Consider the following 18,022-nt stretch of genomic DNA (forward strand, 5'->3'; position numbering starts at 1 on the left):
TGTAGCAGTCAACAACTCTCTTTTTTATATCCCCCAGCGAAGGTTACATAAAACTATTATCAATAGTCCTTCACAACAATAGCAATTCGTTCATGATCTTTAGAATCCTTATTTAAGCGATACCAAGATGGGGCTTATATGACATAAATAGTATGTAACTGTTCCAATAGATAACGTATTTATACTTTGATTTTCTGCAACATACACTGTTTTGATTGGGGTTTTTTTATTTTACATTTCTAATCTGATATGCTAGTCGCTCCATGCATGAGTACTACTAGTTAGCGACCTATTTTTCGCCCGGACCACTTTTTCGCCCACCCCAATAAAACCAGTCAAAACGAAATATTTTACACAAATAAGTCAGGCGGTTCATTGTGGCATAGTTTTTGAAAAATAGCAGCTGTTTTTTGTGTTCAAATGTTAACTAGTATGTGAAATTCGTGACCTTGTTAGTTGCACGCGGGAGCTCATTTGCATGAGGCCCTGTTATGATTTTTAATTTTCGTTATACCTTGCACTATCAGACAACATTATTGATTTGTCATAGTTTAAATACGAAAACGGTGATAAATCATTCAAATACTATAAATTGCTGTTTTTTTTAAGTTCAATTCTCGAAAAAGCAAATGGTAAAACCTAAAAACGTGTAAAAAAGTATTCGCCGATTGTTTCGCCTAAGGGAAGCAACTCAAATTTGATTCGATCATTACTTTCTTGTACGGACAGGCGTTGTCCCTCTTTGGAAGTCTATAAAAAAAGCATACATAAATGTAGTTCACGTTTCAGAAGAAATCCCAGTAGCTTTTTAAATTGTCTGCAAAGAGAAGTCTTACCTAGTAGGTGTTTTCATTTTAAACATATGTAATAGTCAACATATCAATTTATATTAATTGATCAATTGTCCTTTTAAACGGTCGCTAGACTGGTCAAATAATATAAAAATGTTTACAGATATAGTTTAGAGAGACATATATGGAAATTTCGTAAGAACAACGAAACCCTTGGTATTTTTAGAAACAAATAACACAGTTTTGGTCGAGAGAGCCAACCTGTCTGAGTGTAAAGTTTTATCGTATGGCTATCTTATGTCAAAAATAACATAGGAAAAACCTCCGTTTCCGGCCGAAAAGGTGTTGCTAACCAGTTAAGTTGTGTGTTTTATAAGGTACATAAAGGATTTCAGTCATCAATACAGTACGATAAATCCCTTTTTACATTTTCTCATTAATTTCTGTTCCGTTTTTATAAATAAAACATGCAGGAACCATACGGGTCAGACAGTATAATTGCATATGAAATATTAGGCTACATCTTTAACCACTATTCCTGGGATAGAAAGAGGTTAAACAGACATGTATTTTTGTAGTTGCATTCCTACTCGTTAAACATTTTCATCCGGTGAAGTTTGTACGTTCATGTGATGAAACTTGAGCATACAGAAGAGAAACTCCGAAAATATTGCAGCATATTTTCGGAGTTTCTTTCCTGTATGCTCAAGTTTCATCACATGAACGTATTCTGAACAAATCTGTATGGTTTAAACGTTACATAAAAACATTTATTGATTAAAGGGAGAATACTCATTTTCAAATGGTTAAAAGAAACTCAGTATTAGACAAGAAAAGTCGTCCTTCTTACAAATGGAGTTTAAGAGGAACAACCTACAATACTTATATATGGTTATTGCATGCGTTTTAGAGATTAAGCAATGAATTTAATTAAGTAAATATAATAATAGTGAACACAAAATGACAACGTAGAGATACTGGAAAACAATTTGTATTTACACTTTTAAGTTCTAAGTGCATGATAAAACTTTTTAATGTGTATAATTGTTATAAATACATTGTTTATAAGGAATTCTGGATATTTCATCATATCTCGCTAATACATTTGATAGCACTTTTAGATTTTTTGATGATATTTTAAGTTTGGATAATCCTGTATTTATAGATAATATTCAATCGATATAACCTTCAAAATTGCAACTTAATATATCTAATACGTCGGATTAAAAAAACATCCTATTTAGATATGCAATTTGAAGTAAAGGACGATATATCGAGTATCATTCTTTATGATTAACGTGATGATTTTAGTTTTTAAATAATTAATTACACATTTCTAGATGGAGTTGCTCCTAATTCACCATCATATAGTATTTTTATTGCCTTACATAACTAAGCTTTCAGTCCTTTTTATGAAAGTTTTGCATTTCATGTTATCTTTAAAACCGTCTTTGGCTGACCCTACTTAGCTTTCAGTCCATCAATTTTATGAAAAAAAATGCAGATTCATGTTATCTTTAAACCAAATTTGGCTGTCCCGGAGTGCTTGGCATGTGACGTCATTTTCTTCAAATGTTTTACATAGATATTTATTTGGAAGAAAATATTAGCTAATATGTGTCGCTTTAATTTTTAATAATGTTTTCTTTATCGTATTAGTACAATGATGCTTTTAATCATGAAACGCTATGATCACACAGTTTTAAACCTTTTATTTTATTAGTCAGACTTTGTGTGATGCTCATAGTTTTAAACAATGACTGCATCGTATCATTGAAAAGTTTTTGCATTAGGTGCGTTGAATTGTATTTCTCTGTCTGCAGATAGAGTTGGGATCTCTTCTCATTGAAGTACTTGGGGTTTACTATTACTTGTTTTATTTTTTAAGTTTCCCCAAGATAATGAATACTTTGATAAGAGATTAACCTTTTACGTTTTTTTATTTAGGATTGTTGGGATAAGTTTGAGGTTTATGCAAGTAAACTGGTTCAAACCCCAAGTTAATTTACATTTTACTGACCGTCCAAGGCAGTACCTAACAATCCAGATAAACATATCTATTTTTTCATATAAAGTATGTATGCACTGTGAAGTCTGTGGGGTTTTGAGCTGTTCCGTGTTTTTTGTTTGTGATTTTTTTTGTGTTTGTGTTCTATGTCTTTTGCGTTTACCCAGTGCCTTTAAACCGGGATTATGTTTAAACGTTTTGCTACTGAGCTTGTTTCTGCAGTTTTTCATATAAGTCTTGTACGTCGTAGCATGAAATCTCTCCAAAGTATAAAAACACACGTACTAATCATGTCTCTGATAATTTCAACATATCTTTGCAACTCACTTACAGCGGTTTATGAAAGTTATTATGCCATTCCCCTTAGACGCCTGATATTTCATTTTACATGATGTGCATGGTTTCCTGATTCTAGTGTTAAATTTAAGTTTTAAAACAATGTGTCAGTTGTAGATTTTGGCGTTGTTGTTATTCTTCAAGGTGCTTAAACAAATCAAGTCAAAGTCAACAATGTATTTATTCTTTTATTTAAACTGACATTTTTTTCAGTAAAAAGGTTTACGTTAGTGTTCTTACTGTTTTTGTTATCGGTGATGCGATGTAATCGGATCCCCTGACTGACTTGGCCTAACTTTTTTTTTAAATTCCTGATGATTTTTTTTTATCAGTTGAGTTAATGAAAGATCATTCGATTTTTTTTATTCAATGCAATACTATTCAAATGGCCATTGGGGTCTTAAAGAATTTTATTAGCGGTATAGCTCGCAGATTACTCGTATGCTAGTCAAAATTAATATCTTAATTATATTGATAGCTGTACCACAGGAATGAAAAACAATAGAAATCCCGATAGCAATATCGCTAACTGTAGCGTCCAAAGGCTGGGTGAGATGCGTCTGTATCTTTATCGCTTTTAGTAACCCATGCATCATGGTTGATGGAGATCTCTGCAATGGTATCGCTAGGTTTACTTATGGATGCTGGTTAATAGAGACCTCTCCAGCGATATCGCGAGGTGTAACGCACACATGGCGGTTAATGAAGACCTCTGCAGCGGTATCGCAAACTTTAACCCAAGCATAGTGGCTATTGGAGACTTCTCCAGAGGTATAGGTTATTGTAACCAATGCATGGTTGTTAATGGAGACTTCTCCAGCGGTATCGTATGTTGTAAACCATGCATTGTGGTTATCTGAGACTTCTCCAGCGGACTTCTCCAGCGGTATCGCCAGTTGTAACCCATGCATTATGGTTAATGCATACTTCTCCAGCGGTTTCGATAGTTGTAACCCATGCATGCTGGTTATTGGAGATTCTCAATAGGTATAGAGAGGTTTAACCCATTCATGATGTTAAATGAAGACCATATCCGCGGTATCGCTAGTTGTAACCCATGCATGGTGGTAAATGGAGACTTCTCCAGATGAATCGCTAGTTGTTACCCATGTATGGTAATTAATGGAAACTTCTCCAGTGGTATCGCTAGTTGTATCCCATGCATGATGGTGAATGAAGACTTCTCCAACGGTATCGCTAGTTGTAACCCATCCATGGTGATTAATGAAGACTTCTCCAACTGTATCGCTAGTTGTAACCCATGCATTGTGGTTATTGGAGACATCTCCAGATGTATCGCTAGTTGTAACCCAGGTATGGTAGTTATTGGAGACTTTTCCAGCGGTGTCGCTTGTTGTAAACCATGCATGGTTGTCAATAAAGACTTCTCCAGCGGGATCACTAGTTGTAACCCATGCATTATGGTTAATGAAAACTTCTCCAGCGGTATCGCTAGTTGTAATCCATGCATTGTTGTTAACGATGACTTCTCCAGCGGTATCGCTTGTTGTAGCCCATGCGTGGTGGTTAAAGAAGTATTAAGCGGTATCGCTTGTTGTAACCCATGCAATGTTGTTAATTGAGACTTCTCAAGTGGTATCGCTAGTTGTAACCCATTCATTGTGGTTAATGAAGAGTTCTCGAGCGGTATCGCTTGTTGTAGCTCATGCATTGTGGTTAATGGAGACTTCCCCAGCGGTATCGCTAGTTATAACCCATTCATGATGGTAAATGAAGACTTCTCTAGCGGTATCGCTCGCTGTAACCAATTCATGATGGTTAATGAAGACCCTATCAGTTGTATAGCTAGCTGTAGCTCACTCATGATGGTAAATGAAGACAATATCAGCGGTATTGCATGTTGTAGCCCATTCATGATGATTAATGAAGACAATATCAGATGTATCGCTAGTTGTAACCAATGCATGGTGGTTATTGGAGATTTCTTAAGCGGATTGTGTAGTTGTATTTCATGCATTCAAGTTAATGGAGACCATATCAACGGTGTCGCTTGTTGTAGCCCATTCATGATGGTTAATGAAGACCTTTTCAGAGGTATAGCTAGTTGTAACCCATGCATGGTGGTTATTGGAGATTTCTTAAGCGATTTTTCTAGTTGTAACCCATGCATTCAGGTAAATGAAGACTATATCAGAGGTATCGCTAATAGTAACCCATGCATTCAGGTTAAAATATACCATATCAGAGGTATCGCTAGTTGTAACCCATGCATTCAGGTTAGTGAAGACCATATCAGAGGTATCGCTAGTTGTTACCAATGCATGGTGGTTATTGGAGACTTCTGCCGAGGTATCGCTATTTGTAACCCTTGCATTCTGATTTATGAATACCATAGCAGAGGTATCGCTATTTGTAACCCATGCATCGTGGTTAATGGAGACCTATCCAGCGGTATCGCTTGTTGAAACCCATGCATTCTGGTTAATGTAGACCATATCAGCGGTATCGCTAGTTGTAACCCATGCATGGTTGTAAATAGAGACTTTTACAGCGGTATTTCTAGTTGTAACCCATTCATTGTTGTAAATGGAGACTTCTACAGTGGTATTGCTAGTTGTAACCCATGCATGGTTGTTAATGGAGACTTCTACAACGGTATTGCTAGTTGAATTCCATGCTTGGTGGTATTGGAGACTTCTACACCGGTATCGCTAGTTGAAACCCGTGTATGATTGTTAATGGAGACTTGTAACCCATGCATTGTGGTTAATAGAAACTTCTACAGCGGTATCGCTAGTTTTATCTCATGCATTGTTGTTAATGGAGACATCTCCAGTGTTATCGCTAGTTGTAGCCCATGCGTAGTGGTTGATGGAGACTTCTCCAGCGGTATCGCTAGTCGTAGCCCATGCGTAGTGGTTGATGGAGACTTCTCCAGCGGTATCGCTAGTTGTAGCCCATGCGTAGTGGTTGATGGAGACTTCTCCAGCGGTATCCCTAGTTGTAGCCCATGCGTAGTGGTTAATGGAGACTTCTCCAGCGGTATCGCTAGTTGTAGCCCATGCGTAGTGGTTAATGGAGACTTCTCCAGCGGTATCGCTAGTTGTAACCCATGCATTGTTGTTAATGGAGACTTCTCCAGCGGTATCGCTTTTTGTAACCCATGCGTAGTGGTTAATGGAGACTTCTCTAGCGGTATCGCTAGTTGTAACCCATGCATTTTAGTTAATGGAGACTTCTCCAGCGGTATCGTTAGTTGTAACTCATGCATGGTGGTTAATGAATACTTCTCCAACGGGATCGCTCTTTGTTACCCATGCATGGTTATTAATGGAGACTTCTCCAGCGGTATCGCTAGTTGTAACCGATGCATTTTAGTTAATGGAGACTTTTCCAGCGGTACCACCTGTTGTAACCCATTCATAGTGGTTAATGAATATTTCTCCAGCGGTATCGCTTGTTGTAACTCATGCATTGTTGTTAATGGAGACTTTTCCAGCGGTATCGTTTGTTGTAACCCATTCATAGTGGTTACTGAATACCTCTCCAGCGGTATCGCTAGTTGTAACCAATGCATTCTGGTTAATAATGACTTCTACAGCCGTTTCGCTAGTTGTAACTCATGCATCGTGGTTATTGGAGACCTTTACAGAGGTATCGTTTGTTGTAACCCAGGCATTCTGGTAAATGGAGACCTATCCAGCGGTTTCGCTTATTGTAACTCCCGCTTTCAGGGTAATGAAGACCTCCCAAACGATTGTATCTGAACTGTCTATGTTCGTTGGGGTATCCTCATTTTGTTTGAAATATATTTTTTTCTGTTGGATATTTGTGTCCATTACAGTTGCAGTGTCCGTTTAAGTTCTGTCAAATATATCGATAAACGTAGCAACCTATGATAAATAGTAATGGTAGCGTAAATAAAGTACATGTTATATGCGAGGGAGGTATTTTCACAAAGCATTTCGATGCAAAATTGTCGTAATCATTTTGTTTTCATTTTGTTTATAATGAAGGGAACGGACTTCTTCCGTCTATAATGTTGCTTTGATCTAAGAGTAAAGCTGAAGAAGTTTCTATTAAGCGGCATTATTCTTGAAGAAGTTTTACAATAGATAGCAATTGAGACAGACGGCCTACAAAATATAAATATAACAGCCGAAGTATCATAGTATCCGCAACTTTAAATGCGGTCCATTCCATTCCCATTCAAAAGGGATTAAACGGAACCTTGAGCAGAAACATTTATCAGTTGGAGGAGTCGACACTGAATTGTCAAAATAGTATTGATCCAGATCGCTTCCTCGGTCATCTTCCTGTTTTCATTTACGTATGCGCATTGACCGGACTGAGAGTTGCCCGGATATTCACACTCCTTGCTACCTAGGTGATTCTCGCCTATATGATGTGACACACGGCACCCGTTTGTTTGGATAATTATATAAAGACACACAAATGAACATAAATCATGTGATAGTAAGTTTTATTGGATCAGTTTTCTCCTACTAACTGCCATTAGCATATCGTTACAACAATGGATTGTGCTCAGTGCAAGCTACTTCAGGCCATATTCCATAAGTTTTACGTATCTCACAAATGATTATCTTACATGTTAACGTTCTATTCTGATATAAAGTGTTGAATTATACATGGTGCAGGTGTCACATCTACGAACTTGACACTTGAAAACCTCGGTGATAGAATAATCCTCCGTCCCAAGATTTCCATTTCAGTATTGAAAGGAATAAAACAAATACTAATCGTGTTCCTGGCATATATTAAGAAAACGAAAATAGACTTGTCATTTTCTGTCGGTAATATATGCTTGCAACCTTTATATCATTTTGATATTGAAAGATTGTGCACGTTTCTTATATCTGGCTATGCCTATTGTATTAATTTTTCATTTGCATTAAATAAGCTGTTTGCACTTTTGCTTTAAACATGTATGAGTTATATTGGTTTGTATGTTTTTGTTGAAGCGTTATTGAAACATGCGTTTGCATATCAAATAGTGGCAATATCTGGGTTTCAATTGCGTATTTATTAGTTGTTTTCACTTCTGTTAAATACATGTCTTGCCTTTTGTTTATTGGATGGACTTTATATACTTCGGTTATATTGGTCCCTTAGCCGTAGTCTATTGACTTCGTCTGAGGCAGTTAAGAGTCACTCGATTCACTAATCTCGCAACAGCCGGATTCCGCCATGTATCAACATTTCTCGTTGTTGTCCTTTGACGATTTGTGTCTCCCGCGGGAAAGTCGGTTAAGCTTCGGTACCACGGGGTATCAACTGTAATGACTGGCTAGTTAAGACGAGCTCTTGTGTCATTTTTTCCAAGCTGTGTTTAACAAATCGATGGTTTTACTTAGGTTGGATATTTTGAATGTATTGAGATATGTGGAATGTATCAACCTAACCAACAAACACCATAAAACGCCTTTTGTGACTGAACGCAAAGAAATGTACAGTTCTTTCTTGACAGTTTTAAACAATCAATATAATCATATATATATATATATCCTATGGAATCTAATTTCCAACTTTGCGTCTTGAATAGTTTGAAATTAAATCATTATTATGCATCGCCAGAAAAAGTATATTATTGGATACTATTTATTTGTGCATCATATAGTTTACTTGTCACGAATTGTTACATAAGATTTAATAAATTTATCCATTGTATGATATATGAGTTTTAGATTATTTTTATCAGATTTATTTTCAAGTAATAAAATAACAACCAAAACCTACATGTTTCACCTGCGCTTATGATAAAACAATTATTGTATCAAAGTGTCATAATATGGCATGAAGTACTTGTGTCACTTGGCATATCATAAGTATGTACCCGCATGCTGCTTTATGCCCGTCTGCATGATTTATGCACGATTGCCGTTAAAATATGATAAATAATTTATTTACGAAAAGCAAGATCATGTCATTTCCACATCTGACAAGTATAACTTAATTGGATAAGCAATAGTTATTTTTATTTGCATAAACAATTCAAGGTTTTTCTTCTTTTTAATCGCTTAGTTTATGTAACTACATTCACCATTCGTCATGCATTTAAGAAGTTTATGTTTTAACACATCTTCCGCAAGAAGCACAAATAATTAAGGAACATTCAGTCGGATATAAGTATTTGAGAACACGTGTTCACCAATATTAACAGACAGGTAAAGAACTTGTTTACGTGATAGACTTTTTATTTGTTTGTTCCCCGTATTAAAATGAATGCATTTAAAAATGAGGTATGCGTCTAAGCATTTTGACTTTGGTTTAAGGACCAATCTTTAACTTAGATTAATAACTCTTAAGCACTAATTATTTATGTTTATTTTAATAAGCCTTTTCGCCGAAAGCATTTGATAATATTTTCGAAAAATCAAATAAACCATGACAGATGAACAAAATGACTAAGCATAACGTTTTAAATAGCTCCTTACTCAGATGAACGCGTGCTCATAAATGGTAACCACATTCATGGCGTATATTACCAAAAGGTTTCGTGAAATGTATATACAAACTACTTTTAAACCAAAACAAAACAGAAACAAAACCCTGAGAAGTAAGAACAACTGATTTAAAGGGGACACCGTGGTCCAAACATCGGCAAATACAACATTTCTTCAAAACAAGCCTATCAAGTAAGGCCAAAGAAGGCTCGCCTGAATCCGTAATTTATAGACATGGAATGCAATGGACTAAAGTTGTCCAAATTAACAAGGTCTTGTAGAACTATTTATACGATGGGGCGTAAAATTGATGTATCTGCGGTGGGTGACGGTGGCGGGCTGCAGCGGCGGGTGGCGACAGTTGGTGACGGAAGGGGGTGGTCCCCACTAAGTTATAACAGAGCGCTCTACCTTAAGAAGTAAAAGTCCGACAATTACCAAATAAGGATCATATATGCATGAGCAGAATATTTAGACGAAGTAAGATAAGAAGGTATGTCGCCTAAGTCACTTCAAAGTTGAGGTCCTTGAATTGCTCAATTGTTTAAAAATACATACTGTATGACTTTCATTAATTACACAAACATATGTTGTGCACGCTGTAAAAATCATTAATTCGTTGGGCGTATCTAGCGACAATTTGTCACTTTTGTTAGTATATACCTTGTCACATGTAACATATAACATGGAAATTGATAGCAATAATTTCCCGATATAAATAAGAATAAATTAATAATTGCTTCAAAGTGTATGATGTGTTCATAGATAAAAAATGCATTAGTATATGTAACGCTAAAAATATCAATTAACACGTCTCTGCATACACTTTTTTCGCGAGGCTGTATCATTTTTTATTCCAAAATATATTAATCACTCCACGTGGTAAAGTCTTTAGGGTGTCACCGATACTTAAATGCATGTAAAGTTATGGTGTATCTGATATAGATTGTTTATAGAATACAAATGCCCTAAAAATAAATCAATACAATATAAACTTATAAATAATTAGTGATTTCGTAATCAAATTATGTTTTTGTTCAAGGACAATTTATTTTTTTTGCAGATTGAAATTGATACAAATTTGTTAAAAGTAATACCCAATCACTTTCAAGATAGCCCTCACACATCGGGTCAACATCAAGCCTATATAACAAGCTATATCGGCCCAACATCGGATTTTAAGGCGGGCCGACATCGGGCCAACCCGATTTATGTGATAGATGTATATGAAGTAGAAAGATAACAACTTTAGCTTGTTTTCAAAATCTTATACTAAGGTATCTTAAAAGCTGTCAATAAAACATTGGACAATGATTTAGAATACCCTTACACAATTCACAATATAATAACTTGTTAACGTGTTGGACTGTTTTGTGATTGCGCTGAATCAAAACAAATATCCTGTGTTTGCCATGTTTCCATTAAATTGAGATAGCGTAAACAAAACTCTGACTTCATATTAATCAAACGTCTCTTATAATAAAATAATTATTCAATGGAAATTCACTGAACATGTTGGAGTTCCTACCTTTGAACTGTTTGTGAAATAGAAGATTTAAACTAGTTAACGAGATCTTTAAAAGTAGGTTTATTTTAAAACAAAATGATTTTTAAAACATTTCGGTCCAATATTTAATGTTTTGAAGTTTACTAACAGAAAGCTTTAAATTTGATTTTGTTATTATCGTTCACTTTTGCACTAGACTAATTATTCACAGTGTATATATGCCTGGATGACGTAGTGTGCACAACAAGTCTACCAGTACAAATGCCAGATCAATTAAATAAATTATAATCAATAAAAGGCGACACATCATACTCACATTGAAATCATCCTTTTGTTGAATGCATACTTGGCAACTGAAAACAATGTATATATTGTCGTGTCCTGATCTTACCATACAAATTATGTATATCTATTGAGGTGTTTCGTTGCTTGTTCATTTCTGCGACTAAACTAATGTAAATTCACTGAAAATAAACTACACATTATTCAGTCTATTTTGAAACTATAAAGAATAAAAAAATGAAAACACAGAAAATACAGAAGATGCTGAAATGAGAGTCAGATTTTGTGAGATCAAAATTCTGTTTGCACACAATACATGGAGTAACTTTCTCAAACGCATAAATAACCTATTGCGTCCAACAAAAAATGAATGCTTAATGAAGTTGTGTAAAATAAGTCCTATGCTATTATTATATTACTCGAGAGTATCTATATAGACAACAGTGGCAACAATATTTCCCATAATTAATTGCAGTTTGTCTATAAATGTATACAAATTAGGTTACATTCTGACACTGGGGCAGCCGCAATCAAACATGAGACCATTTGGTCTATCAAAGACAAATGTTTAACCCTATTTTGGCCCTAACGGTTCTTGGTTTGTATAATTGTGTCTTTAAAAAGTGTTCCACTCATGCACATATGAGCACATGTTTTAAGATTAAATCAAGACAAATCTTAACTGACTGCACAAACATTTCCAGACCAAATTCAATGGCCCTTGATTCTAAAACCTTGATCCAAATAATGCTTTAATGTGTTACAGTACTATAAATCTGTTTATAGATATTTGTTTTTAAATCATTGTCCTTATTCTTCCATTATTTCTAAAGCAGTGATTTTCAGGACCTCAGACCGTTATTCTTAGTTAAAAACATGTATGTTATGTCTAATCATGTATTATAAATATCAATAAATGTATATTGAAACATGATATGATTTAGAAGTTTATGTTTTCAATGCTGGAATAATTTTGATGCAGAGTTGCTTTAAGGTACAACTACACTCTATTGTTTTGAACCACTTACTCATTTAAAACCTTACTAAAATAAAAAGTATACTAGTCTGTTTTTCAAAGTAAAAAAGTATGTCAAAGCGACGGTGTTGGCGACGACGTCGTTGTGCAATTAATATTTAAGAAATACCACAACTGTCTACTAGCATTCCTCTTCATATCTCTTTTTCATGGTCGGAGGAAATCGCTTTTGAAGGTAACACAAAGCACTCTTGATGTAGATTGGATATATATACAGTCAAGCAATTTATTGTATATAGTAGACTTAAACAAAGCAATGATTGTAAATCATTTTTTAGATAATTTTTCAAAATATATCGGCAAATCTATCTAGAAGTACAGACGATATTGATCTGTAGTATTATCAATAAATAAAGTATACGTTCGAGTACAATCAATTATTACTTAAAAGCATCTTTGCTTAATGAATATTTACACATTGATCTTAACATAAACGTACTTTGAAATATGGTACATATTGATATAATAGCAATTACTATGCGATTTTCATTTTTTAACAGAACAGGGAAAATATTCTAAAATGAAACTGTTGACCGTGGTATTCATTTCACTGATATGTTGCACAAAACCGGGGTCATACTATTTAAGGACAACCTAATTCTAAGTGGCTATGACCTTTGACATAATGAGATATCATCAGCTTGTCAATGGCAACCTAACACTCTTATGCCCCATTGTAAAATAATAAAAATAAAGAAAAACTAGGCTGGCAAATCCTTTAACTATAAAGTGTTGGATTATTTCCCTCAGAATAACCGTGTTAGGAACACGATTGATATTTAATTTTGTTTCATTTATGTTAATAAAGATATGGTAATTTTAAGGCGGAAGGAAAGATACGTGAATATAACCAAATACAGGATAGACATATGTAGATGTGACCCCAGCACAAATTATTTTGCAGCAATACATATGATATTTAGGGAATACACACTATCAAACTATCATTTTTTAGATATATAAACTATTGGGATATAGCCAGAAGAAGACTAACCAAAATTCTTTGTTTTGAATCTATGTTAATGCAAGATAGTAATGGAAAACTTATTCAATAACTCTTACTCACATGATTTATTTTCATGTGTGGAATATATAGGTATCCAAACAAACAAGTGCCGCGTGTCACATTTCCGTTACATTGAAAATAGTTGAGGTGGTAGCAAGGAATATTATTATCGGGGCAACTCTCACGCCGCTATGTGCGCATGCGTCATCATCATCATAATCATCATCATCATCAACATCGTGATCATCATCAATCATGATCATCACCATCATCATCATTAACATCATGATCATGATCATAATCATGATCATCATGACCATCATCATAATCATCATGATCATTTTTATTATTAGGAGTAGTAGTAATAGTAGAAGTGGTAATAGTAGTAGTAGTAGTAGTAGTAGCAGCAGTAGCAGTAGCAGTAGCAGTAGCAGCAGCAGCAGCAGTAGTAGTAGTAGTAGTCGTATGTTATTACTTTAACAAACAGATGCCGTATTACAAACATCCGTTAATTGACGAGAGTTGCGGTTCAATCGAGTGATGTGAATATCCGGGCACCTGTCAGTCCGGCCAGTGTGCTTGCGCGAATGAATACAGGGAGATCACTGAGGAAGAGTTCTGGATTGATCCGACTTTGACTATTCAGTGTCGACCACGACAGTATAATACGTGTATGTATAATTTATTTGTAACAGTATGCAATTAGGAACAATCAAGGTTTCTGATTGATCCTTTTGCGTAGGGTTTGGTTTATGATTTCAGTGAAATGCAATGGCACCCGATCAATGTTCCATAGTAATTTCATTCCGTTATACTCGCTTTTTAAACTCCTTTGTTTTAGCGTTAGTTTGCTCATTTACGTACACTTCTGTCTGATGGTTAAACTATTCAACACCGTAGTATGAGTCCCTGTGGGCGAGTGGATAAGCGATCCGTTTTTTTATTCTATGTGTTATCTGCACCCCCATGTGCTTGCTGCCAACTTAAACAAGATTAATTTTTAATACTTTAATCGTTTTTTAAAAATGCAATTGAAGTATAAAAGAAAATCATCCTGGTTACTATTATTTCTGCAATTTCAGTACCAACGAGTAAAATAAATATACATTTAAGTGTTTTCAGATGCATTACGAGAAACAATATGTTTGGTGCCAAAATATGAGAAAGTCACTTTAAACGGAAAAGTTTTGGCAGTTACTTAGTCAGTCAGATGATGATAAATATAATGCATAGCATCATCGCTCTGGAGTACGAGAACGTTGTATACAGAGTATGTTTTTACTGAACATGCGTCTGTTTATTTCGATGTTATAAAAGGTTTAAACTGTTTAAAGGAACTTAAACATTATGAAACAACAAATCTGATTACAGATATCAGTGGCAGATCCAGGAATTGACTTAAGAAGGGGTACGTGAAACTCATGGGCTTAATCTTTCCACATCCGCCCCTCCCTCAGAACAGAAATTGGCTTAAAATGCTGCACCGGGGTGGGGGTTAGACTTCCCTAATTTATAGTCCGAAATAGTGCATTTTTATCTTAATATTGTATTTTTTCCCGATATTGACTGAGAACGTATTATAAACGGACGATTCAAAGGGGTGGGGGACGGCGCGCGCGCTGGGACCGACCCCCCCCCCCCAACCACCCTTGAATCTGCAATTGAGTACATGCATTAAAACCGTCTCCGTAGCCTATTGGTTAACGCGTTCTATACCCTTCATTCAATTGACTTAATACTTCACACAATTGTTCAGGACCATCAGCCAATGAGGTAACATAGCTCCATATCCTTAATACAAGATATGGCCCCTGATTGACTTAGGTTAAAGTTTTTAGGGTAGTAAAAATTAAGGGGAAGTTGGAATTTTAATTAAAAAATCTTCCATGGGCCACAATGAACCAAATGAACAATGTTCTTTAATCATGAGCTAACTGTTCAAGCGTTAACAGACACATTCGTGTGCAGACGAAACTTTTATTGTTTTTACAAGCACATAACTTGTATTTATCAATTACAGTTTCTATATAATTCCACATTCGTGTGCAGACGAAACTTTGATTGTTTTTACAAGCACAGAACTTGTATTTATCATTTACAGTTTCTATATAATTCAACTGAAAGTTCTATTTAACCATAATATATCAAATATTAAGTTACCATTCACTAGCGGATTGAGAAGGGGGCGCAGTCGGCGTGCGCTCCCTTTAAAATCGTCCAAGTTTACTTTTTGTGTCAATATATGAGAAGAAAATAATAAAAATCGCACATAATGCATCATTTCCGATTACAAATTGTTAAAAATTTCTTGATTGAGTAACCCTCAATCCTCCTGCAAACGCCCCTAAGTAACGCCCCCTTCTAACGACAATTCCTGGAACCGACCCTGGCCATTATATATTTTGTTTATCAAACGGTTCACATACCAAGTGACTGAAGCTGAATTTCATTTAATAATTGAGATGGTCTGTAAAAGATTTCCGATGAATATCCTAAGAAATTTGCAGTCCTCCCGTTTCGACTGGTCATTGTTTGTGGATTTATTACACACACTTATAAAAAATACTAAATATACTATATAACAAAGTTGTCTCTTAAGGTTACGGGAGCCTTCACTATCAAAAGTAAGATATATATCATTTGTCCCCCTAATGCCATAACATATGGATGGTCCATATTTTATGGCATTAGGGGGACAAATGATATATATCTTACTTTTGCAGGACAAGTTGTGATAACTGTATAACTGCACAAGTTGTGATAACTGTATACTCTTGCAAACGGCAGGGAGGGAGATAATTGCATGTTGTTGACCATGGCAGGAAGGAGGAAAACTGCATGATGTTGCACAAGGCAAGAGGGGAGATAACAGCATAAGGATGCAAGGGCAAGAGGGCATATAACAGCATTTTGTTACAAAAGGCGGGAGGGGAGATAATTGCATGTTTTTGTACAACGGAGGGAGGGAGAAAACTGCATGGTGTTGCACACAGCAGGGAGGAAGGTAATTGCATGATGTTGCACACAGCAGGGAGGGGGATACTGCATGGTTTTGCACACAGCAGGGAGGGAGAAAACTACATTATGTTGCACACAGCAGGGAGGGAGAAAACTACATGGTGTTGCACACATCAGGGAGGGAGATAACTTCATGGTGTTGCACACATCAGAAAGGAAGAAATCTGCATGGTGTTGCACACATCAGAAAGGGAGAAAACTGCATGGTGTTGCACACAGCAGGTAGGGAGATTACTGCATGGTGTTGCACACATCAGGGAGGAAGAAAACTGCATGGTGTTGCACACATCAGGGAGGGAGATAACTGCATGTTGTTGCACACATCAGGGAGGGAGTTAACTGCATGGTGGTGCACAAAGCAGGGAGGGAGATAATTGCATGGTGTTGCATACATCAGGGAGGTATATATCTGCATGGTGTTGCACACATCAGGGATGGAGATAGCTGCATGGTGTTGCACACATCAGGGAGGGAGATTGCTACATGGTGTTGCACACATCAGAGAGGGACATGACAGTTGTAAGTTTTGTTCATATCCGGGTTGCAATCATTCTTGCTCAAACTAATGGTCAAACTAGAACTTTACATTGAAATACTGTTTTAAAATTCAAATCGCATTCTGTAATATGTTGTGTCCCGTGAACGTGCATGCAAACAATGCATTTGCGACAGGCAAAGACCTTATCATGTTTATTTATGTTTCATAGCTTTGGAGTTTAACTTTATTTAAGAAAACAAACAAACGCTTAATCTTTAAATACAAAAAGACAAGGTTTCCTTAATCTTCAAATTTATCAATTCAATAAACCAGCGTGATACAGCTTATTTCAGTCATCAATGTATGTAGGCTTGAGAATGTTATTGCTCACAAATCGATTGATTTTCAATATCAAATTAAATTCCAAATCCATAGAATTTCATATTATGAACGATAAGAAAAACTGTTTTATAAATGACAAGTTGTTCGATATGATTGTTTGTATCACATTCTACCGCCAACAGAATTTATTGTTTGACTTGTTATTGCACGCAACTCCATTTTAGTACTCCAATATTCAGTTATAACCTAAAGTATGAAAAACATATATAAAAAACATTATAGCCGTATCAGGTACTTCGAAACTGGGCATTTTAAACGTACTATACGTAAACGTATCTATCGACAGCTAAATTCTCTCTTCTAATTGTGTTGCAATATTCAAATAACTGCTCAATGAACCTGTACTGAAACAAATATATATACTATTATTGCTGAAAACGAACCCTAGTATAATTGGTAGATTTTTTCAGAAAAAAGTCGGTCAAAAATTATTGATATGTTCTGGCACAAGCAGCTTGTCATATTTAATGGGGGATTTTCTTACTATCGAAGTCGGGTATTAGAGTAACAAATTTAATCAAGACAAATAAATCCATTTGTTCTAAAAATATGTTTATAATTAAACCTCGTCCACATTTCTTAAAAGCTTGATGGTTATAACACAGGTCTTTAAACTCTCGAGCTACGCCGTTATCATTGAAAAAATGATTTAAGAGACGACATAACTCATTAAGTACCTTACAAGTTGGGCTATACCCTAGATTAAAAATTGTGGAGTGAGTAAAAGCGCGTT

At 35.5% G+C, this 18,022-nt stretch overlaps 1 protein-coding gene across 1 annotated transcript; it reads left to right on the forward strand.

Moving 5' to 3' along the window:
• The first annotated feature begins 5,834 nt into the window (after positions 1-5,834).
• On the forward strand, positions 5,835-6,863 carry LOC128221500 (major surface-labeled trophozoite antigen 417-like). Its single transcript, XM_052930107.1, has one exon. The coding sequence runs from the start codon at positions 5,835-5,837 to the stop codon at positions 6,861-6,863; it is 1,029 nt and encodes a 342-aa protein (XP_052786067.1).
• Positions 6,864-18,022: the final 11,159 nt, after the last annotated feature.

Source organism: Mya arenaria, chromosome 16 (genome assembly GCF_026914265.1).
Source record: "Mya arenaria isolate MELC-2E11 chromosome 16, ASM2691426v1".
In the NCBI taxonomy this organism is placed as follows: Eukaryota; Metazoa; Mollusca; class Bivalvia; order Myida; family Myidae; genus Mya; species Mya arenaria.

What these genes read in the sequence shown, in the direction of transcription:
- LOC128221500 (XM_052930107.1), top strand. Translation starts at nt 5,835, where the DNA reads ATGGAGACTTGTAACCCATGCATTGTGGTTAATAGAAACTTCTACAGC.